Source organism: Montipora capricornis, chromosome 3 (assembly GCF_036669925.1).
Source record: "Montipora capricornis isolate CH-2021 chromosome 3, ASM3666992v2, whole genome shotgun sequence".
In the NCBI taxonomy this organism is placed as follows: Eukaryota; Metazoa; Cnidaria; class Anthozoa; order Scleractinia; family Acroporidae; genus Montipora; species Montipora capricornis.
In genome coordinates this window covers 3,335,301-3,360,300 of record NC_090885.1, presented here as the reverse complement: position 1 = coordinate 3,360,300, position 25,000 = coordinate 3,335,301, and the positions used below count along the sequence as shown (strand labels likewise).

The window sequence follows — 25,000 nt, the reverse complement described above, 5'->3', positions numbered from 1 at the left end:
AAAAACAATCTTAACTTACAAGTGAAGTTGTATCTCTTAATTCTAGCAGATGACCTGAAAGCATTATACGTACACACAATAAACTGGATTTATTCAGTAACTGGGTTCATTCCTAACCATCTTCATGCACTGTGTACGTTTAGCCCATTGACACCTGAGAGTGAGACTTGACAGATTTTACTGTCTAACGCCAGATGATTTTACACGTACATGCCAACTGGGGGTGGCCTAGGGTGTTTGAGGTGTCAATGGGCGAAGCTTAGCTCCAAGGGTGTCCACAGACAATTTCATCTGTACCTTAATATCAGTATTTCCTACTTTTTCTTCTGGTTCATCATCTTCACTGCTGCTGCTGCTGCTGTCGTCAGCGACATCTTTGGAAGTATTCCTTTTATTTTTAGCTTTTTCAGTAGCTCGCTTTTTGGGAACTGGTTTATACTCCTATAAAACAACTTGAAAATTAAAGTCACCCTTTTTTAATGTACATGTGTAGTTAACCAAATGACTCCAGGGAGTGAAACTTGACAGATTTTTACTCTAAGGCCAGACAATTTCACTTGTCAACTGGGGTATCCTGGGGTGCTTGAGGAGTTAATGAGTCATTAAATCATGCAATTTTTTAAAGGAGTTAACAACAAGGGCTGGGAGTCATTGCACATCCTTTGTAACAAGTGTTGAATATTATACACAATGTACATGCACATGCATCAGGACCTATTAATGTACTCATGAAACCAATGTACACATAATAATTTTATGTGGCAAACTGAACTGTGTTGCTGGTTTGTTAGTACAACTACATGTACTAACAATGCACATTGTAGACTTTAAACATTGGGCTTTGGCATCGTTGATTAGCACTTTCTCCCTTTCCCCGCTTTTCCATTGATTTTATCATCATGATTTTATCATCATGATGCTTGGAGCTCAATGCTGGGTTGCCATGATTTGCCAACCATGCAGTACAGCTGGCAACAGCAATGGCCTAAAGCATTGGAAAGATACATGAAGGAAGACCAGCTGCAAAATTTACTAACACAATACTTGGAATATTTTGGCAACCCCATGCTTTTTTGCTTCCATGACAAACATTCATCTTAGTGATAGAAGCCAATAAGTTCTCCAATGAAAATAGCATCTGACTTGTAAGATAAGTGTGTGATAATTATTAATTTTAACAATTATTCACCGAAGGCGAAGTGATTATCCGTGAATATTCACCGATAATCACTGAGCCTGAGGCAAATAATTGTTTTAGTATAAATACACAGGTGATTATTTCACAAAAGAGAAAAAAAATCATTTTCACTTAAAGTGGCAAAACGACTACTGGCAGCCATTTTGTCCGTCGAGGTGATTATCAGCTGATAATCCGAGATAGCGAGCCAATGAGAGCACGCAATTTTGTATAATCACCTGTGTATTTATACTAAAGTGTATTACTTAGAATTCTGTATGAGTAGCATTCGAACTGTATTGGGATTTTATGGGTCAAAATATTATACCGGTATTTGTCACTATTTTGTGTTGCCTGTCATCCTGAAGACTTAATTTTGCAACATACCTACTTCATTATAATCTAAGCAAACTTGACCTACAGTATGTTATGCATTTTTGTATAATTGTGGGAGGCGCGGTAGCCTCATGGTTAGTGTGCCCGACTCTGGATCAAGTGGTCCGGTTTTGGGTCCTGGCCGGGAACATTGTGTTGTGTTCTTGTGCAAGACACTTTACTCCCATGGTGCCTCTCTCCACCCAGGTGTAGTAGGTGTAATGGGTACTGGCGAAATGCTGGGGGTAATCCTGCGATGGACTGGCATCCCTTCCAGGTGGGAGTAAAAAAACATACTCGTAGTCGCTTCATGCCACAGAAACCAGCATAAGCTCCAGCTCTGATGGGCCACTTGGCTCATAAACAGACTTTAATTTTAATTTGTATAATTATGTAATAGATAAAAATTTAATATGAGCGGGAGACCTTTTAAACTAAAAGCCCGTAAAGGTCGGACACACACAACACAACACTTAATGGGGTAGAACAGTCTTTGAGGAATGGCAGTAGCAACAGCAAAATAAATGAGAAATGTCAGAAGTTGTTGCAGTGGCCCGTCTCAAATGCGAAGATGTTCAAGAACGGGCCCATTTCAGTAGCTAAGAGCACATGTCGCCAAATATGCTAAACTTTTGGTCAAGCAAATTCGTTTGTGAAGTGGCCAAGAAAAATGAAAGGGCGTTATACCCCCAATTCGCTTTACAATATATTTGTTGGTTTGTGCGATTAACTGTCATAAATTTGCGGGAGACTGAGGAGAGGACGCATTAAACTTTCTCGACAAAGCACACAAGAGGCAAGTAAATTGTTGTACGTACATGTAATAGTTGTGATTGAAGTGTCAAACTTGTGATTGATTAATAACCTGTACAGTTTTACGGCGACATCCAGAGATCTCTATAAAAGTCAATCCTATTGATAATTCAACTAATTAACAATTTATCAACCCCAACCTTTCCCTGCTACCTATTCAATCCCTCCCCACACTTTCAGACGGTTGAACTTTACACAAGTATTGCAGGCTAATATTTTGTTTTGCTAAACCGCTGAAAAACACAACGCAGCGAGATGATTTTGCGACTAAATTTTAAATCTTGTTGCAAAATTGAGACTGGATTTTTTTCAATTATCTCGAGCCCTGGTAAACATTACTTAGCCCAGAGTATTCCATTAATAATTAACTGCAAAGCTTCCCCAAAGACAAGATGTTTTGATATTACAGTATGTGCAGAGTTGATTGAAATTAACAATAATTATTGTACTATTTTGCTTCCTTGTAAAGGGGATACTTGACACACTGCATGTGTATGTATCTCCAGTAATACAGTAACTCAAACTGAACTTACTTCTTCTGTTCTGTCATCACCTGAGCTCTCTTCATCTGGAGTTTCTTCAAAAGAGCTCTCCTACAAATGGAAACCAAAAAATGCACTATTGCCTTCAAATCTTTGTAATTGATATTTGCAAACAGGGAAAACATTAACTATAATTAACCCCACAGAGTAGTAATACATGTACTTTGTACACATAAATTATTTGTAAGATATCCACTACCAGTTCAAGAACCTTTATTTCTGCATGTTGTGATTCAATTGTCCTTAATCATCAATTAATTAGTTAATTAATTAATTTAACCTACAAGTGTTTGCCTGTTTCTACATTGAAGCTTATTACTGTAACCTTTTCAGGAGACTCTGGTTTGGCTCTTTTTCTGCTGTTTGATTGATTTCTTTTTGTTCCTCCTTCGTTTGTCACATCCTCCTACAAATATATAGTTAAAAGTTTAAATAACTAGAATCTTATTTTGATTTTTGCTGGAATACTTGAACAAGTTCATGCAAGCCTTCACAAAAAAGTATTTTCAAGATTATTGCTTGTAATGCTCACACAAGCCATAATTATTGTAAATTGAGTGGCAAAAGTAATAATTATTTGTTGATTTTTTTTTTTAATCCACTCCTAAGATCGCTGGTAGGCTAAGACCTCTTGCGCTCTTACGTTTTCAACCAATGAGAAGAATACACGTATAAAAACCAATATTACCATGAGAACATGTACATTTAGCTGCATGCTACATGTAGCATTAGATCAAATTACAGTATATGAAACTACATGTACTTCAAATACAGTCTAATCTAAAAAGTCTGAAATAATTACATGTATTATTAATATGCAAGAGCCAATAGAATGGATTCAGGCTTCAAGAAAATAATCTTTGTGTAAACAAAAGTCTGGTGTCTACCCTCTCTACCAGGCTGTAGAGGAAGTTTATAAGCATCACTCTTAGGAAGGAAGGATTAACCAACTAAGAAAAATGCATTATTTTTTACATTAATTTCCCCAAATCCCAGACTTTATTCTCTAATCCTTTTGCACAGGTGGAAACTACACAAGCATGTACATGTAGCTTATTCCAATATGTTCATTGCTCTGCTCAATATCTGTTGTCATTACACAGTCTGAGAGTCCTTTTTTTTGTTTTGGTTTTAAAACAACACTCTGGTTTCTAGAAGCCAGGATTCCAAAAATAATATGATCCATTATTCAGTAGATTTTCCTTGTATAAATCCCATTTCATTGATGGCCATTATTGACAAAAACAGTACTGTTGTGGCCCTGACGGAATGCTGACCAGGCTCCACACAATGCAATGTGATGGACTCCTTTAACAGGCACCTTTCACACATTCCAATAAGGCCCATACACGAATTTGAGGCTGTTCAAAATGAGATGGGGTTAAAAGTATTGTCTAGTATTTACTGTATCTATGAATAATAAAGAACAAATGAAAGAGGTGGAAATCACTTAACCTGCATTTCTTTTCCATCACATGCATGCGAGATACTCAATTTACACTAAAGTCCAAGGATGCATAGAAAGTAATACAAAATTTCCTCTAACAGTATCTGGTTATCACTATGACCCACCTTCTTCCGAGGCGTTGCCCGTTTCTTTTGCTTAACAGTTTTCTCCTTCTAAAAAAAAACACCAAAAGAAACATCAATTAATTAACCCATCAAATCCCGTGGGTTCCCCATTGACAAGTAAAATCAGTCTGGCTATTAGTCTGGCTGTTACATCAGGACAGGCATACAAGATTTGTTAGAAGCTATCACTGTTTTAACCCATTGACTCCTACAAGTGGGATTTTACTCTGTCTAATGCCAGACAATTTTACTCATCAGTGGCGGCGGTCCAGGGTGGTTCAGGTGTCAATGGACAACATTTGAACTGTTTTGAATCTTTGACCATGACCATTATGTAAGTAACTAAAACCTTACAGTAAGTAAAACCTTTATTTAGAGATGATGGTGATTATTAAAATATGAAGTTTGTGGGGTTGTGTGAAGAAAAATACAGACTAAAGTAAGACAAATTAAATAGAATAAAATACATGTATATGTGCAATCTAAAACATTACTAAACTAATCAAACTAAATTAAAGTTTAAAATAGGGTATAGGATTTAAACACAGCCTTTTCGATAGCCTACGTAGCCCACCCCGCAAGAGCCGCAAGAGAGCTTGCTTGCAGGCTACCTATTCGATTTTCGGAAAGTTATCCAACCACAGCTTCACTTTTCCAAAATTATGATATCATGTGATCGAATACAAATTATACCCGAGTTCTCAACCATGATTTTGTGGACCTTTATTTTGGAACTAATAAACAATCATGCAGTGTTATCTGAGAAATGGTTGCAGCCTCAGCTTTCATGCAGCTATTGTAACTGGAAAGCAGGGGGCTATCACAGCCTTTTCGATAGCCTACGTAGCCCACCCCGCAAGAGCCGCAAGAGAGCTTGCTTGCAGGCTACCTATTCGATTTTCGGAAAGTTATCCAACCACAGCTTCACTTTTCCAAAATTATGATATCATGTGATCGAATACAAATTATACCCGAGTTCTCAACCATGATTTTGTGGACCTTTATTTTGGAACTAATAAACAATCATGCAGTGTTATCTGAGAAATGGTTGCAGCCTCAGCTTTCATGCAGCTATTGTAACTGGAAAGCAGGGGGCTATCACAGCCTTTTCGATAGCCTACGTAGCCCACCCCGCAAGAGCCGCAAGAGAGCTTGCTTGCAGGCTACCTATTCGATTTTCGGAAAGTTATCCAACCACAGCTTCACTTTTCCAAAATTATGATATCATGTGATCGAATACAAATTATACCCGAGTTCTCAACCATGATTTTGTGGACCTTTATTTTGGAACTAATAAACAATCATGCAGTGTTATCTGAGAAATGGTTGCAGCCTCAGTTTTCATGCAGCTATTGTAACTGGAAAGCAGGGGGCTATCACAGTGGTGAGAACACTCCCCTCCCACCACTCCCACCAATGCGACCCAGGGTTTGATTTCCAGAAATGGGTTGAGTTTTTTTGCTCCGCTTCAAGAAGTTTTTCTCTGGGTAATCCAGTATTTCCCTCTCCTTAAAAACGAACCTACATGTACCACTTGATATTAGTTGTACGTTTGATTCAATTTGCCAAATTAGTACCTTAGCGCTAAATACAGTTCATTCAATCATTTATTCATTACAGTGTACCGGTATTCTCTGATAAACTGTGTTGCTGCATTGCTACAGAGACCTTTTTGCAGATAAGGTGGCCATTTGGATTTCTGTTGTTTCAAGTGGCTATTATGGGATGCTCTGGGGGCAAGTACATATTAATAATTTGCTTCCTGAGCATTCCACATTGTCTTTCGAAACAATAGAAATCAAATAGCCACCATATACATGTATCTGCCAAAAGGTCTATGGCCTATGCAAACACCACTCTTTCGATATTTTTGCAAGGACATACAGTTACATGTTAGTTAAGCCAAAGCAAGTATACCAGTTACCATACTTTTCCTGAAACTTAAAACTCTGATTGAAAACAAAAATAATTTGGATCAGACATCTTTTTAAGGTTCTCTCCTTCAACTCCGTCCTTAGTTGTGAATGTGATTGTTGTTTCATGGCAGATAGAAATCCTGCTTGTTATTCCGCAAGTTTTCATTAAAAATATAATGAGCCAGTGATGAAATTTTTGCTCACAGTGTCAAGCCCTTATTGCAACAGCTGAAATAAAATTGTAAAGTGGCTTTTTAACCTTTTCATGTTTGGACTTGTTTCCTGTATCCTCTTGACCCGAGTCCTCAATTTCTGATTTTTCCTCTTTATCTGTATCATCTGAGTCATTCCCTTCTTCTTCTTCTTCTTCCTCTTCTTCTTCTTTTTCCTCTTCTTCTTCTTCTTCTTCTTCTTCTTCTTCTTCTTCATCGTCATCATCATCTTCATCTTCTTGACCTCGCATTCCCCATTTAACTTTAGGATTCTCGATAATTTCAACCAAAGCCTCCTTAAATCCCCGCCGAGATCTATTTGGGTTTTTCAAAAACTTCTCCTTGTTCTTCTCATAAGGAAACAAATCCTTTGCTTGCATAACAGCTCTAAGAAGAGGAAGGAAAAAAATGGTGTGTTCATTAATTTACATTTTATTCAATCAAGCATGATGATGTTCTTGAGGGGATCTCATAAACTTCAAAAACACACCTTTCAACTGCACAAATTCTCTTGTTACCTTTTCCTCTCAAAGTTCCTAATTTTGATAATGACCAAATGTCTTAATTAAACTCCACCAGTGAGAATGAAGTTTAAGCATAGCTAAATAGACCATGTCCAAAAACTCACTGCCAGGATTTTTTTTGTATTATGATGCATGTATTTACACTGACTGAATAAAATGATAGTGATACAATCAATCAATAACTTTATTAATGGGTCAGATAGATCTAGCTTACATATGCATAAACTAAAGGCCTTGCCAAACACTCACAACATTTAAACACAACATGATGCAACATTGTTGGGCACAACATGTTGCATACGACATGTTGCAACATGTTGGATGATGTTGGATCAAATTTGAAAATGGGCAAATTTCTCGTGCAACATTTTGGATGTTGCATGATGTTGTACTCATCTGGCCATGTTCACGCAACATTGTTGCACTAGGGCATACGCGCTAGGTCCACTTGTTGCGCACCAGGGGCCTGGGGAACCAAAACATCGACATGTTGCGTTGAAAATGTTGCGTGCATTTGCCCAGCTCTTTCAACACGTCGCAACATTATGCAACAATGTTGAAAGATGTTGTGTTGAAATATTGTGAGCGTTTGGCCAGGCCTTAATTGGGGACACCTAACTACTAGTGAATTAAAAGTTAAGAAGAAATATGTTAATCTGATCCAAAATACTAATTATTAGTAATAAGCGTTAAATTCGCTGTGTTTTAAACTAGTACCCTAAAAATATCTTGACATCAACCTATGCTTCCTTAAAACCAAAGGTTGAAGACTAATCCCCTCCCAGCCCACTATTTTCAACGGAAGGGGGCAGTATGCCTGATTTGAATGCTGTTATATAGAAAACAGGTGTTAAAAACAGACAACAAACTATTAAAAGAAGCTGTTATCTGTAAGGGGAAAATTCACAGGGTGGAAAAGTAATTTCAAGAAGACTTTAAAATATCACACACTTCTTCTGATAAAATCACTTCAAAATAAACTAACAGTAAGCTTATTCTGCAGTGCAAACGACTTATAATAATTCAAGTTTTAGGTTACTGATCAGATCTACAGTACAGTAGCTCGACAGGACAATGCAAATATTGATAAACAAGTATTTGTACGTTTCATGTGTCCCAAAGAAGAATATAGCAAACTTCTTGGGAGGAATCTTCTCGCCTTCCGCTGGAAGATCAATCTAAGTGAAGAAAATAACATGTTCTCATCACATAAGGCAATTCATAATGCAACTACATTAGACGTTCAGTCAACAACAAAACCAGCCTAACCAATCTGTACTTACTCTCGCCGGCCAATGCGGATAGCCTCGCATCTTCGCCCAGATTAGATCACCTGGAGAAAAACTCATTCTAACCTACTTTCTTTAAATTTGAGTGTAAACAAGAAAACTTAAACCGTTCTAAAAGTCCAGATATTTCAGATGGATCTCGGCAACTCTCCGAGACCAAGTCGAAAAAACTGGTTCGAGTGAAATATGCGACCAAGCCTTAATGAACGGCTAGTGCTCAGACTGCTTTAACACAGGCAACCCAAACTCATGACTAATCAAACTAATCAGTTAACGTAACGATTCGTAGGGTATTTATTGGAAACATGAAATGTTGAAAAGCTTAAAGCGAGGAATATAAATAAAATGAACTTAGTTTTACTTACCTTGTGTCTTTGTATCGATTTGAGGCGTTTTGGGCTAGCAAACTTCCCATTTAAACCCTACAAATAGTTACGTAACGTTGACTGAGCATTCGAATTATGAGTTTGGGTTACCCGTGGCTTTAATTATTTCCGTTCCTGCTATTTTAACGCTAGAACACAAACGTCCTCAGCCTCATCTGTAAAGGTAGTCTCCTACGCAGCCGTCATTTGAGTGGTCACGCAACGCTAACGGCTGCGTAGGAGACTACTATAGGGGCAAAGTGTCATGAAAACAGTACTGCGATCCCTAAAAAACTGGGAAGGCGTCTGTTCTGTATCCCCAACGGAAGTCGACTGTCTCACGACACAGCCATACCAATCTATCAACCAACGTTGAATCCGCTTAGCCCGACATTGGTCACAACAACATCGTTGTTGGACCTCATATTTAAATAACGAGAGTTACCCTTGCTGAGAAAAAATTAAAACTTCAGTTGTCATTTATTACACATTTTCTTCTAAGACAAGCGAGTCGGTCGCCCGTGGGGGGTAGGGGGGGGGGGGGGAAGGGGGGAAATCCCATATAAAAAGGGGAGGGATGCTCGTCAGAAATTTTCAATTAAACCCCTAAAGGAGACCAATCTGGGCGTGACCCTGGTTTTTTTTAACCCTCAAAAGAGACCATATTAAAACAGAGAAATGACTTTTAATGATGGCAAAGACATTATCATCTAATACCTCCGCCAACCTGAACAAATATAAAAGTATAAATAAACACTTTTATAATTCTTTGTGCGCAACCATAAAGGAGGTCTTGACGGCTACATATGATTGCGTTTTGCCCAGAACATCCTAAGTGACAGCAAATTCCAAAATTTACACCCCTAAGCAAGACGACAAGCATTCTTCCCCTTTTTATATGGGAATTCCCCCCTTCCCAGGGTCGGTCACAAGTTAGTCACGCAAGCTTGCATGACTAAAGAGGGCGGCTCGACTGAATGAGAAGGGAGTGCGAGCAGTCTAGCTTTTGTACAACTGGGTCCACATTATTATTGGAACTTTCTATATTAAGCAAGTACAAAATCAGTATAACTTCAATTTATTTTCAATTGTCATTGCTTTTTGACCCTTATTAAAGGTCACATAAATAATTTCACTATCAATGGCTAATTTACAAATGAAGAGTATCAAACTGACTATGAGGGTTTGCAAGCAAAAATTAAAGGAAGTTTAAAAGCAACATTTTTGCATCAGACACTTGGTTGTTGCTTTGTTTAAAATTTTATAACAATTATTTAAACTGCAGTTGTTAATAAAGCATATACATGTAAAGATTCCTCCTCCCTTCAAAATACATGTACTAAGGAATAGTTAGAATGAACAATCACAGTTTTGAGTGGACACCTATCCCAAATCAATATTATTGATCGTTCTGAATTTCGCAAAAGGATTACTTAGCCCTTAATTTTAAAACAGTATCGTATTAATCCTCTGCTGTCAGAAACATCTAGAAATTCTTGGAAGAACGTCAAAAGCCTCCAGCAAGATCAACACACGCATATGCATACAGATAAAAAAAAATCCAACTAAATACTGTTTTAAATAAACACTAAAAGTTGGCTTGAAAAAAATTCATTTCTGTTAAAATAGCCAAAATAAGTAAAGTTGCTTTAAATCACTTTCTTTTACTAATCCCTTTTTGTCATCTTATCCATGATACAATAATATTAAAGATGAGAAAGGTAATCCTTAGCCTTTTTACAAAGTTAGGTGAGCAAATAAACATGAAATGCTACATTGCAATTAAAAAAGTAAAATTACAATGTTATTGTTAATGATAAGGTCTCGGCCTCCTTTGGCACAGCGGCCTCCAGAGCAGATGTTTAATAAACTCTGACTAATGATGTAAATGATATTACAATCTGAACCACTTTTCTTCACCAAAATGAAGAACAGGTCGACCTTACTGCTTTTATAAGAATCAAAAGTTGAGATCTTAGTTCAAACTTAAGCATTATAATAACAAATTGTTCTAAAAATAATAACTTAAAGTGTCCTATAAATTCGATTTTAAAAATGTCATTTTGTGAGAGTAGAATTCAATAAATTGAAAAAACCATAATGAAGACTATATGAAATGTCATTATTTTTTTAATTTACTAACAATGCTACCTTTGTATTATCATTCAATACTCATTGATTATTAACAACTTATCCAGCAAATATAATTATGCAAACTTGGTCACATGCATAACTGTGAAGAAACAAGGTACATGTAAGTAAACGTGACTGACCAAACCTGAATCAATCTACAGTGGTACTTAAGGTTAAGAAATGAAGAAATACATGTACAGAAACATGTCTCCAAAATAATAAGTGAGTCTGAAATGTCATTTTAAAAGAAACAATGAGGGCAGAACTTGACTTGCAATTTAACAACAAATTATTACTCGCCAAAGGCAAGGTGAATTGCCTCGGTTTTCAGTCACAGATAATCACCAAGCCCGAGGTAAATAATAATATTGTTTTAGTACAATTACATAGGAGATTATTTGACAAAATAATATGCACTTTCTATAAAACAATAATAATTATTATAAATTTCCTCATTTGTCACCACGGCTTGCTAGCATTTTGAAAAAAAGCGCTTACACTGTAGGTGATTATCGCGCAATAATCACCTCAATTGCAACCAATCAGCATAGAGAATTTTCAATAATCACCTATGTAATATTATTATACTAAAAAATAATTAATAGTAGTTCCATTTCTGGGCCTTGGAATAAATATTATTGTACAAATTCAAGTCCTAATAGGTGGCCTTAAAATATAGTATGATCCCAGTCGCATGGACCCAATATGTGCAACTTATTTCTCATACTAAAACCTCTGCTAAAAATAAACGTTTTGAGCCCTTTATGTAGCTTGAATTTGTCACCAGGCATGATACCTTTCATCATGTACATTGTCTTGCATTGGCAATAATTATGTTAATTCACTCATTCCCTCTAAGACAACTTCAACAATTTCTGCATTATTATGTTACTGACTGTAGATAATGGCCTGAAAACAAAACCATATCCTTCTCAACAAACAGGTCATTTCTCCTTTCTTTGTCTATGTTTGATGCACATATTGGAAGAAGTTGATAGCCTTGTGAGAAGGTACCATACCAAGAGAAGCTTATCGCCACCTGGCAAGATTAATGCGAACTGGACAATGATTTTAAAAGTTGTCTTTTTTACAAAGTACTGTAGTAAGTTTCGGGGTCAGGGTTAAATAGTCAGGGTTATCTTGTGTTAGCATGTTTTCTAGCATGAACAGCTGCCTTGTGATTCATCATTTGCTTCATCAACCTCTCTTAGCTTTGGGCCTCTATTTTGGTTATTGTTTAGTACATTATTGGGTAGTGTAGCCTTATCAACACAGTTTTCCATTCTTCTCATGACCTGTTAAGGGGTAAAAACAAATTAACAATTCAGTGACAAGGAAAAACTTGGGAGTCCAACAATGAAAAAGTATCCCTCGATAGTTATTGTTGGCCCAGGGTTTATTAGGACTAGAAGAATGGCTAGTGCACGTGTACAGCAGAGTCGGGCTGAGACTGACCTGCATGCTCATGTGTCATGTAACTAAAAAGGTAAAGATCCTTATTTTACCAGGGTAACACATGACAGTGAACTAGAGTTGCTGATAAACTTGTGGCCCTCCGGGTGCACCTTTAACCCTCCTCCCTCCATTTTATAGGTATTCAAAGCTACAGCCACACATATTAGAAGAAAGTCAAAACAGAATAACACAATAACCGCCTCAGCTACACCTGTCTCTGAGCATTGACGTCACTACTGAACTCATCAAGGGATATCATCAAGAGTTCCAGTTGCAATGTTTTTCAAGTGAATAGAAATGAATTGTGGTCTCTTACAGTGTACATGTAAGTACAGAATACCAAGCAACATACAACCATCCAACAAAGAGTTTGACTTGGCCTGCCTGCTTATTCTTTTTCACAGAAAATGAGCCACTGTATGCTGTATTTTAGACTGATGAACTCTGCAATTTTCTTTTAATCCTGTTATACATTTGTATAATCCATCTTTTATTTCCTTACAACTGAAGGAGATCACAGAAATCATTTTTGAATCAACCACAAGTTTATCGTTGGTATCAATCAAGTCTCCCCCAGGCAAACCCCTGCGCATTTGACTTTTTCACTCTATCAGCATCGCTATCAGGAAGCAATGTTGAACCCAGATTATCTTTCCTCAACATTGCTAAATTAACTGCTTCTGCTTCAGATGCTCACGATATACTTTACATAAAATCCTTTGTTGGCTCATTCTTTCTATAAATAACTCACAAACTTGTGCAGCTCGCCAGCAGACATTTCAGTCGAGTAGTCGACGAAAAATAATGAAAGCACTTGTTTGTGCATCTTGTCGGTATACAAGTATAATTACTTCATGTATGAGGCATAATATCATGAAAAAATTATAATTATGCGGCGGCTGTTGTCGTTTGATTACATGGCGTGGCAGACAAGCATCAAGTGGGTAATTTTATGGCAATAGTTCTCTCATTTTTGAGCTACATTGTAAAACAGTGCATGAATTTTTCGATTAAAAAAAAAATAAATTGTTCCTTATATTGCTGGCTTAGTTGGACACAAGGTTGAAAGACTTCTGGATCAGTTGCCAGCTGGTGATCAGCCTGAAAATTTCGGTTGCCAAGGCTCTACTATCAGTTGCACTGGCGACCAGCTGGTCGCAATTTCAGACCCTGTATCCACATCCACTGGTCATCAAACAGAAACTCAATATTAACATTGAAATGGAAAATACTTCAAAGTCGTACCCACAATTTTAGCACTTTACGTATGAACATCGTTTCTAACAAATGTGACACACAATTGATCTTTTTCTGGTATTTTTTGACAGGAATTTCTTCATTCAACACAGTTTTTCCATAGATTTTTGCATTACAATAAGAGCGTGAGCGGAACATTCGGATGCAAAGATGGAAAACTGGACACCTTTATCAAATGTTCCCACAGATAGGCCACATCCCTGATTTCCACCGACGATTTTTGGAAAAAAAAGTGCGGTCTATCTGCAGATGTTTACAGTAATTTTGATTCATTGTAAAGTCTACCTAAGTCTAAATATCAAATTATTTCTTCCTTAACCAAACATGTCTGGTGACAACAGTCTTGACACTTATTCTTAAGTATTCCAGATCGCTATGACTGTCCATAATCTAAAATAAATATCTGTCTGACACACTCACCATTTCTAGCAATGAAAACTTGCAACACTTTTTCAATGCTGCAGCCATCTCACCTGATCAAGCAGCGCTTCCACAGACTCGCTAACATTGTGCCCACTTTTAGCACTTGTCTCAAAGTACTTCAGTCCAAGATTCTCAGCAAGTGTCCGAGCCTCATTTTCATCAACTTGTTTCTGGTCTTCAAGGTCTGTTTTATTTCCAATCAGAACTGTAAGGAAATAATGATAATTTTGCCACAAATTCAGTTGTACTAGCCAGGGCACTTGGTAAAGGATTAAGGATTTGATTAGATGATCACACCCCACTTTAACCTGGATCATAAAATTTTAATTTCACCTCATGCATTTGAAATAACTTATTAGAAAATGGCACCTTTTCGCTCTGAAAATCGGAAATAAAACAAGCATCCTATTTATACAGTAAAAACACTATAAGTTTGATAAAAAAGACAAAATATTACTGTTTTCATGGTGTTAAAACGTGTGCAACAAAAAATAATTCTCACATTTAAATTATTAAATGATAATAATTATTATTATGCATCATTAACCTTTTCCTAAATTGAAATTGGCACAATGAAACAACCAAAACTAAATAGCCTAGGAGTCCATCTATTTTGTAAGGACATAGGTTTAATGAACGAGTTACCAGTAATCAGATCCCTGTTTATACGCAAAGGGTTCAAGGATCACCAGGGGGCAAACATTGCAAGTCCAGGGCAAAACACTTTTGTACATGTAGGCCTGACCCATTCTACGCTTTTGTTTCTCTTAAGTAGGCCTAACCCATTCTACACTTTCTTATCAAAAATAGGAGTCCACGCATTTCTTAAGGACATTGGTTAAATCGGTCTTAACACAAACTCGTGTCACATGCACACGGATTGATAAGAAAGTGAAATGAGTAAACAAGACAAACATGGGCCAGCTAGTGCCAGGTCCCTTTCTTAGGGGTTTTACTAAAAGCAGGCCTGCGGCCTGTGACAGCCCGGCGGCCCGGTGGTCCAGTCCTGATTTTGCACAGTTTTTTTGTCCAGCAGCAAATTTACGCGCATGAACAGATCTGCATCGGGTTTGGGCGTGCAAAATGGACAACGGTGAGTTTGAAGTCGTTTACCATTTAATCATTTGAATCCTTGTTTCTGTTTGTTGCATGTCGTTCAGATAATTACAATAGAGGACTTTCATTATTGAACGATGTAAGTTATTTTCAAACCATACTTTGAATGTGAAAATATCATAAGTTATGAGATATGTGAACTGCGAATCTTTTTTTTTCAGAGTTACATGAATAAAGCATGCAAACGCAAATCTACCGCCGTTCATAACTGTTGCCTGCCATTGCACAGAATTACTGTAAGATCATCTGATTACAGAGTGAGCATGTGATTGCCTTATTAACTGAAAAACGCAACTCAGTGACAATACGCAGTTCACATATCTCATTATTTAGGTTATGAAATTTTCAATCTCAAACTGTGGTTTGAAAATAACTTACATCGGGTTCTGTAAACAGACGAATAAACAGAGTGACAACGATCCATGCAACAAAAGAAAGGATCCAAAAGGATTGAAATGATTATTAAAATGGTAAACGAATTCAAACTCACCGTTGTTCATTTTGCACGCCCAAACCCAATGCAGAACTGTGCATGCGCGTGGATTTACCTCTGGGCAAAAAAACTGTGGAAAATCAGGACTGGGCCACCAGGCCGCCGGGCCGTCGCGGGCCACGGGCCGTGGGCCGCTGGGCTGCCGGCCTGCTTTTAGCAAAACCCCTTTTCTTAGCAGAGGCCAAACTGATTATGATCCAAAAACAGAAAACAAAGGTCCCTGAATTGAGACAGATACATAACATACATATCGTCAAATTAATATATTATTTCAATCGCTAAACCAAAACTTGCCGCTTTCTCTCCAACTGGACTTCCTTATAAGGTTTGAGTTTTCAGGAATAAAGTGTATAAATTATGAACTGTCTTTTCGAAATAAAGATATTTAAAAGACATCACATAAACGTACCTATATCAGGGTTTTCACAGTATGCATGCGTTTGCAGCTGACTTAACCAATTTCTAATATTTAGAAAGGATTGTTCATGTGTCAAATCAAAGACAAGCAAAAATCCCATAGCATCCCGGAAGAAAGCTGTTGTTAAACTTCTAAATCTGAAATGAATAACACAAAATTAGCAACAACACTGTAGTTAACAAACTAAGACTAAAATACCAATTTGAATTAGAATACACAAAAATGATCCAAAATAATCCTAAAACACAAAACATTCTGTTTTCATGAAAGACTATTGTGGCAGAATTTACGTTCACTACAGCACTATTAAATACTGGACCCTAAACATTTTCACTCATTCAGCAACAATTGTTTTCATTGAAAGTCTCTCATTTTTTTGCAATCTTCAGTTACGTTGTACTCTTTATTTACATGTACATACCCAAGAAGAATTATTGACCAGTCTTTTAGATGACATAATTATTACTGTAGCCATGCATTGACAATAATAATTTTTATAATAAATTTTACCTTTCTTGTCCAGCAGTATCCCATAGCTGTAAATGAACCCTCTGTCCCCTTGTTGAACGACTCCCATCTGGATTCAAAGGATGATGTATCTGTAATCAAACGTAAATCTGAGACACAGATATTATGACGATATACTGTAAGTATAGGTACTTAACAAAAGCAAAAGTTAATGGCATAACAATTTTCTGGAATCTATTTTCTTTTGATGATATGTTTACCCAGGTAACCATACAGTAACATCTTGATGATTGATCAAGTCAAGGAGTTTTAGCGACTATGCAGGCCCAGCTACAAAATACCTATTCAGATGTACCTCTCACTGTGGATAATGACAAATAATAAATTATTGTGATTACAGACTTTACAGAAGTTAAGTGTTTTTCTGTACTGATATACAGTATCTGTTTGAAATTTAACCAAAACAAGTAAACTTGAACCCACTGACTCCCTGTAGGAGTGAGACTTAACAGATCTTACTCTGTCCAATGCCAGGTCTACTATTTTACTCAGAAATGGGAGACAGTTCAGGAGTCAATGGCTTAAAATAATTATTCAAAACAACAACTTAATAGAAAATTCCACATAAAAACCAATCAATGAATGAAATGATACAAAAATGAATCATAATATTTTGAACCAAGGATATGAAATCAAGTGAATCTATGACCAGCTCCCAACGTCAGTGGCTTCATAGCTCACTTGGTTAGAGCATCACACTGGTATCACAAGGTCATGGGTTCAAACTCTGTTGAAGTCCTCAATTTTTCATTTTTTCAGACTTCTCTTTGCAATTGCTAAAACTGCATTTATATCTGCGAGGATCATAACTACCCCTAAAAACCAATAAGTTATGGTTTGTATTCCAGTTGATCTAACTTGTGAAATGTGTCAGCAAAACTCTTCAAAATACTGTTCTTATTTGGTGAGTCAATCTCATTCTCCTCATAACCTTTTGTCCAAGGATTAAAAAGTATACAGTTGGTGCATGAGGAACCACAGAAGAGAAATGTTCAAGTGGGGAAAATCAAATTTGCATTTTCACAACTCAAAGAGCTTTGGAACACCTGCGTCTGTCAATATTCATGAAAAACTTTGAAATAAAGTATTAGGTTGCAGTGATCTGAAAATATTAATGCCAACAAGCATTATGGGGAACTTGCATTGTTGGAAAAGTGTTTTTTTCCTTTTTTCATGGACGAATAATCACTTTTCCAAGATTGAGTTTTTGTATACTGTTCCTTAGCAGCCAGCTGCAATTTAAGAGATAGATTTTCTTATCCACTGCATATTAAATTTATATCAATACCATTTGAAAGTTGAATATTTGATTGCCTGAAGTTTTTCTTTTACCATCTAGGACTCAAATTAAAAAATTAAAACTTCTAAACATAAAAAGAAATTTTACAAGTTATTTTGGTTGTATACCATAGATATCATTGACGTGACCAATAATTATTTATGTGCCAACCACAGACTGATTGGCTGTTGACACAAAGGGTTCTTTTGTTATGGTGGATGGCACATCTGAATAACAACAACGTTTGTGAACAGATATTTTCCCTCCTTTACTTGTATTGGAATCAAAATTTGACTTCAGATAAAGTAAATGGCACACAGTTAAGCATGATATGTGTACTGTACGTAATAAGACATTTTATTCTCCAATTTCATTTGTGAAACCCCTTTAAGGAGTTGTTATATATTCAAACTGAAACTTGCTAACAAACAGACGTAGATCCATAAATTTTATGGAACCATATGATTAGAAAAAATTGTCATCGGGAACATCGTATTGATATCTTCTTATGAGGAGTTTTAAAACATTGCAGTTTTAACGGACCTTAGCGTGTTCAAGGCTAAATTTAATGCCGTGTACATTTGTTTGAGCACTCAAGAGGGAAAGTGTAGGCGTTCAATTGAAACAATGAGCGAAAACCATTGATTACGACAATAAAATGTTGGCGTGTGCCCACTGAAACATTATTAGTCTTGCATACACATACATGTACCTCGACACTGTCAAATTGTCCGGCGTTTGCCGGAGAAAGTTCTTTAGCGAATAATAAACTGAAATGAACTGATCACTGTCCTGTGCGTAAGGCACTGCATTTCTTTCTTAACAAAGAACGTTTTTCAGTTGCCTTTATAAAATTATTTCTCAACAAATGTGTCTGAGCTTTGGCTCAAGCTACTGGTTAGAGCGGCAATGGACAGGATTGAAAATAGTCCATTGACTGACAATTAAATTGTTTCTTCATATAACACATCCGATGATGATTTGTTTGAGAACAAGTACCCATCCTTGAACTTAAAATATTAATGAAAATAAGGGTGACAGTGAGTTCTTTGACGCGAACGATCAAGCTAAAGAATATCACTTACCACCCGTTTCTCACGAAAATCTATTCCTACTGTGGAAATAAATTTAGGATTGAATGTTCCATCGGTGTACTGAAATAGCAGGCTAGTTTTCCCCACGCCCGAGTCTCCGAGTGCCAAGAATTTTAAAAGATAATCATAGTCGCCTGCTTCCGCCATGTTTGAATCGGGAGGTTTCCTTGAAACTTGCGGTAAAAACGAGTTTTATCTAACACCTTATCTCATTGGTCAACCCGAATTGCTGGGATCTCTGATTGGTTACTTTTTTGAAAAACTTTGGCGGCAAATCGCCCTCATGCAATAAAGTTAGTCCTTTTAGCAACGTTTTAGCTAAAAACCGAAATTGAGCATTTTCATTTGTCAATTCGTTCTCTTGTGTGTCCCGCGAGCAGAGGCCCTTCGATCTTCCCAGATATCTGGCTCACAGGGTATCTCTTTGTAAGGATTTGCAGGGGCGGACCCAGGATTTTTCTTAGGATGGGATGCCCTACACTGAGGAATGGCGTAGCTGACTGGTGACGGTTTTTTTTTGGCAGAATACCGGTTTTTTTGAAAGCCTCAGGTCATATCGGAGGAGGGGGGGGGGGGGTGCGCACCCCCTGCACCCTCCCCCTAGATCCGCAAAAACATTATTATTTTATTCCTCAAAAACATCTCCATTATATGAGAAAGACGAAAAATGAATGAATACAAATAAATCAATTTTTTGAATTGGAAACGAAAATCTTTCCACCCTCTATTCACAGTTGTGGAAAAAATCGGAAAGGAATGGACTACATGAGAGAGCACGAACCCCACCTAGAGAATACACCTGTATCTTTTCGCCGAGAAGAAGTAAAATAAAGGCTCGGCATGGCTTCAACATTTGCTTCACATGATCCGCATTGTCCAAACCGGTTGCCTTTCAACCGTGTTGAAATATTTTAAAAAACTGATTTGTAACCAGGTGGTTCCATGGTAAAATATGAACATGTTACACATATTTTTTAACCAGTGTAACATTTTCATATTTTACCGTGTTGAAATACGTTGAATCGATGTTGAATGCGTTTAAAGTATTTTGAGCAAGAGCCGATACAACGTAGATTTGATTTTAGTGGTGTACTATATTTCGGCTGGCCAAAACAGCCTTCTTCAAGTACAATGAGAGTTAACATTGGATTGTTTTTTTGTATATATATATATGTAAGCAATAGGCCACAGGTTTCTATGGGTTATAGGTATGATAAACCACTTGGGATGTTGGGAGAACACTCGAAGAATTCGTAAATCATGAGCCCCAGTCGCCTGGGGCTCGTGATTTACGAATTCTTCGAGTGCCGCAGGCGAGTGATTGACGAATTCTTCGAGTGTTCTTCCAACATCCCAAGTGGTTTATCATGCCTGTAAACCATAGAAACCTGTGGTCTATTGCTTTTAGATATATATAATAATTCAGAAGACCCGCGATTTTTCCATGAGTTTACTGGCGCAATAAAACATAGCTGATTGACCAATCAGAGCGCGCGCATTGATTTGGTTATTATATAAATATATATAGTAATGGATGTTGACGTAATACTGCAAAAGATGTGTAAAATATGGTAGTTAAAACAAATCTGAATTCAAATTCTAAGAGAAACGGAAAAATAACGGAAGTGACCGTAAACAATAAACTAACGTGAACAAACGAGACAACCCTTTCCATAATAAGAGTACTTGGAACCCACCTACTAACAGAGAACAGGCCCTGAATACATTTTTAAACACTGTTAAACTTGACATCACTACGTGTAAACCTAAACCTATTCGTGACAATCTTACCACCTCAGAACAACAGGCAATACGCCAACTTAAACAACGACTAGACATTGTAATAAACCAGCAGACAAGAGTTGCGGTAGGTTATTATGGATAAAACCTGGTACATTGACGAATGCAACAGACAACTTAACAACTCTAAATTGTACCGACACTTAAATGAAGATATCACTGCCGACATACAAAAACGAGTAACAGTATACGTAAACAGAATGTACACCGACTAAGCCGTCCACTCCCTCTCATATGCTTATGACCTTGCTTTGTGTTTCAGTCAGTGCATGATAGGTAATTACTATTTCTTTCTATAGAATTAGTATATCCCCGAACTCCACGTTCTCAAAGTTCACGTGATTTCATGGTTCGTGACTTTCTGATGGAGGTTTTCGATTCCACAATAAACTACCCAACTAATTTCTACATTTTCGTTCAACTGTTAAGATATGTATTAAGTCGGATGTACTTTCCAAATATAGAACTCTCCTCAGAAATGTCAAAACTACTTATTTCAGTTTCCGATCCGCTTATGGTGAAGCGAAAGGGTAGTATCGCTTGGAAACATCCTGTACTTTGCTAACGTTCAATAAATATTAAAATTGTTCAAGTTAACTTAAATGATGGGCCATGTGTGTGGCTCACTCTGTCACACATGTAAAGTAAGGACTCGGTAAGATCCCGGGTTCAACAGGTACCTGTTAAAATGTCCGGTCAGTATTTAATTTATTTTTCTTTATTCGCGGGCTAGCGAAAAAATGTGGAAAGACAAGGAAGTGACAAAGCGACACGGTTTCTAGAAGATTAAAGGTTATTCCAATGAAGGTCGTTCATTAAGCAAAAGCAGATAGAAAAAAGGCCGGGTGTGACTAAGGCATAGAATTTGAGTTGACTGAGCGGCACACTCTTCCAGAAATGTTTAATGTTTCAGTCTGTCGTCGAGCATTTCAAGTTGTGATTGTTCTGCTAAATGTCTAATGAAACATGTTTTATACATACCACTCGTTTCTCCCTAAAATCAATCCCAATTGTTGGCACAAATCGCGGGTTAAAATGTCCATCGGTATATTGGTACAATAGGCTCGTCTTACCCACTCCTGAATCTCCTAGGGCTAGAAATTTTATCAAGTACTCCCTTCCTCGATCATCTTCCTCTGTCATTGCAAAGACAACGATGAAAGTCTCAAATCACCCAATAGATTGAAGCACAAAACGTAAGGTCCTTTTGGCAAAATTTGTGTGTTGTGTATATAAACCGTTTTGGAACGATACCAACTTTACTCCAGGGCTCTATGACATCACTCGGTAACCGCCAAAGATAGATGTGACTTTCTTAAACAGAGTTTTCTCTGAGACTGATACAAAAATAACACAAAACCTAGAAGGTATCTTCAAAAAGATAAAATTCCGTCTCGGTAAGTTGGAGATATTGACGATTAACAAAGGAGATTTCTATTTGATGTATTATTCCTGTATAAGGCCTCTAAACGGCTATTATCGGCATACGTACAGTTTTTCTCGGACTCTGATTGGTATTATTTAAGGAGAAAAGATGAAGATACTCTTAAAAAGAATTAATTCCAGAACTAATACACTCAAGTTCAGCTTATTCAATAGGATCGTATACATGTGGAACATTTTGCCATTATCTGTTCGTCAGGAAACAACTCGATTGCTAGCTTAAGGAAGGAGCTAGGGAGTTTGTATTATTATTATTATTATTATTACGTTTTTAGTATCTTTATTTATTTATTATAATAGCCCGTTTTATAAATATTAGTTGTTTTTTTTTACGAGATGGTCTGTCTTGTATGGGGTCATTGACTCTTTTACAGCCCCTCCTTATGGCTCAGTGGTACAAGTGTGGTAACCGGTCGTTTCGCAAACGGTTCGGTCGCACAACGAAGCGACAGAACGGTTTGATATTCCACTGTGAGGTCATTTGAGAAAGAACTTTGCTCACCACCGTTGGATGACGTAACTCCAGTACCACAACAAACAGGTAACGCTACTGTTTGTTTGTTGAACAGAGTAGTTTTGAAGTTCGAAAGCGGATTGAGCACATGTTACTAATAGGTAGGCATCCATTGAGAGACTATGGAGTTACACCCTCATTTCAGGGTACAAAGCCTGGAGATTCCCAGGAGACCCCCTCGCCACCCCCCCCCCCCCCCCCCACCCCACTCCACCTCTCCATGTCGCTGAATTTATTCACTGGAAAGGTAAAGGCCAATACACATGGTTCCAGCGCCGCCGTAGGGGTAGCCGGAACGCTGCTGAATACAACGATAAGCCGCTATTGGGACTCCATCTCCGGATTTTTTCTCGAGGTTTACTCCTGAAACCTTTCCTGTGAACAGGTCCACAACGCAGCGGGGGCTGAAATTGAGGTTTTCTTTCCCCTAGATGGACGGCCCTCCAGGGTTAATAGAGAGCCCAATCTACCTGTGAGCAACCGGTTTTCAGGCGCCGGTGACTCGCCTTCACCCCTTCTCTAACCTTCTCCCTGTCAGTGAGAACAGCTCCGTCGCGAGAAAGCCGGGAGTTGGACTTTGGTATGTATTCAGCAGGCCATGAGAGCATTAAACTGACGGTCAGAGCTCAACCCTAAAGTCATCCTCGGCCAAAACAACCTTAGGAAACCAAGTTAATAATAGAAGAACGAAATAAATCAACTTCCTTATTAAATAAGTGCAGACTAATCGAGATAATAAGTCACTGTTAGGTTGCAACACCCAATCCGTTTTTTTTTCTACAACAAAGAGCTACTAGGCAATGGCGGATTGACAATTGGCAAAACGACCGTAATTCGGCTCACTTTACATCTTTTAAAATTTGTATCTGTAAATACTGACATTTGTACCCCACTGTCCCGCTTTGGTTTGCTTGCTTAGCAAATTATGCCATGATCTGGCTTGTTATCATGGATACATGCCTACATATGCAGAACTGCAGGCTGAGTGAAGGATTGGGTTGTTGTAACTCTTTTCTGAAATTAAAGTCGTTCAGTGCATAGCCTCCTGTCATAAAATTAGTGGCTACACACTTCATCACCTGACTCATGCATTTATAGAGACTTGTAAAAAGGATACTTAGGTTCCCCTCAGCATAGTCTACTGCTGCTATAAAGGTGGGCTTCAATCTCTCTCTAACTCAGGTCCTTTTTTTGAACGAGATAAAGCAACCTGACATGGTTATTTCAATCATTCTATTGAAAATTCACTCTCACACCAACATGCCTTTCTTGAAAATTGAAAAACAATTTATTATTCTTGATTTCAAGACTCTTAGTTACCGTTCACTTGTTTGTTTCATGCAAAGCGAGCTATTCCTTGAGCACTTTAAGGAAACCACTGTGTATTCTAGTGCTTGAGAATGGGTAAGGCTGTAGCTGATCATAAAGCAGGCTTCTTGATGGGCAAACAGAGAAACCAATTAATTTTGTATAAAGCAATTCACACTTAATAGCAAATATAGACTAAGTTTCAACAAGAACCATACAGAAAGTGCACTGACTTAATGTCTCAGTTTGGAAGATATTAATTTTGTTCCATTCACCAGTTGTTTATTCATTTATTTACTCTGCTTTGCCTGGTGATACAAAACATGATGAGGCACATGCCAAAAAAACGAAATTTGAATTTAATTAACCCATTGACTCCTAGGATAGAGACTTGATAGATTTTACTCTGTCTAACACCAGACGATTTTACCTGTCAGTGCGAGTGGTTCAGGAGTCAATGGGTTAAAGTTGTACCCCTTAGCCAGAGTTGAACGTCCAATGCATTGCCAGTATTTGAGCTGGGGCTAAAGAGCATTCTATCTAAGGAAGTAGGTCTGACAATTCAAAATTAATAAGGGGGACAAAATCAATCCATGTCCATTGGCTTTTCTTTGTCTGCTCTCTTTTTCTTAAACAGTTTGTTATCTGGATTGTTTTCAGGGTTTCGACAGCTTTTAAGCTTCTGTTCCAAATTCTTCACTTGCTCTTTATTTATTGTTGGCCTAGCTTGATCCGTTACACGTGAGACTATGATCTCAATTTGGCTGAGAACATGTTGATGATGCTCTCCAATATTATCACCAATATAGGAAGCTACAGGCCCTTTTGACGCGTAAAAAAGCGCTGCCAAAGCAACCTGTGATGGCGCATAAAGCAAGGAAACGTCAGTCATAAGCGCTTTGCGAAGAAATTCCTCCGCCAAAGGGCGCCAATTCTCCGGATCTCCTAAATTGG

General features: G+C 37.6%; 3 protein-coding genes across 4 annotated transcripts in view; all 3 read right to left on the bottom strand.

Annotated features, from left to right (window-relative positions):
• LOC138041922 (hepatoma-derived growth factor-related protein 2-like) overlaps nt 1–8,594 on the bottom strand; it is a 25,897-nt gene extending 17,303 nt beyond the window's left edge. The window contains exons 1-7 of the mRNA XM_068887614.1: nt 8,415–8,594; nt 8,236–8,309; nt 6,655–6,994; nt 4,480–4,527; nt 3,233–3,313; nt 2,899–2,958; nt 298–441 (exon numbers count right to left, since the gene is read on the bottom strand). Coding sequence (XP_068743715.1) covers nt 298–441; nt 2,899–2,958; nt 3,233–3,313; nt 4,480–4,527; nt 6,655–6,994; nt 8,236–8,309; nt 8,415–8,480 — 813 coding nt within the window. The 5' untranslated portion in view covers nt 8,481–8,594. The remainder of the gene's footprint in view (nt 1–297; nt 442–2,898; nt 2,959–3,232; nt 3,314–4,479; nt 4,528–6,654; nt 6,995–8,235; nt 8,310–8,414) is intronic.
• A 1,252-nt stretch (nt 8,595–9,846) lies between these two features.
• Nucleotides 9,847–22,063, bottom strand: LOC138041921 (ras-related protein Rab-27A-like). 2 transcript variants are annotated; one of them, XM_068887612.1, is made up of 5 exons: nt 21,763–22,063; nt 16,591–16,679; nt 16,072–16,217; nt 14,104–14,258; nt 9,847–12,213 (listed from the first exon to the last, which is right to left on the bottom strand). In XM_068887612.1, exons 1-5 carry the CDS (start codon nt 21,922–21,924, stop codon nt 12,076–12,078), a joined length of 690 nt encoding a protein of 229 aa, XP_068743713.1. In that variant the 5' UTR covers nt 21,925–22,063; the 3' UTR covers nt 9,847–12,075. The 2 variants fall into 2 exon arrangements, with proteins under 2 accessions (XP_068743713.1, XP_068743714.1); XM_068887613.1 differs by lacking the exon at nt 21,763–22,063 and adding an exon at nt 18,973–19,156.
• A 2,253-nt stretch (nt 22,064–24,316) lies between these two features.
• Nucleotides 24,317–25,000, bottom strand: part of LOC138041920 (cyclin-H-like) — a 1,351-nt gene continuing 667 nt past the window's right edge. The window contains exon 1 of the mRNA XM_068887611.1: nt 24,317–25,000. This exon is cut by the window's right edge and continues 667 nt beyond it. Within this exon, the coding sequence (XP_068743712.1) occupies nt 24,633–25,000 (368 nt within the window). The 3' untranslated portion in view covers nt 24,317–24,632.

Coding starts and splice junctions, on each gene's coding strand:
- LOC138041921 (XM_068887612.1), bottom strand. CDS start 21,924: ATGACAGAGGAAGATGATCGAGGAAGGGAGTACTTGATAAAATTTCTA. Junction 14,259..16,071: donor CTGTGAAAACCCTGATATAG/GTACGTTTATGT, acceptor ATTTCCTTACAG/TTCTGATTGGAAATAAAACA. Junction 12,214..14,103: donor TGGAAGCGCTGCTTGATCAG/GTGAGATGGCTG, acceptor ACCCCTTAACAG/GTCATGAGAAGAATGGAAAA.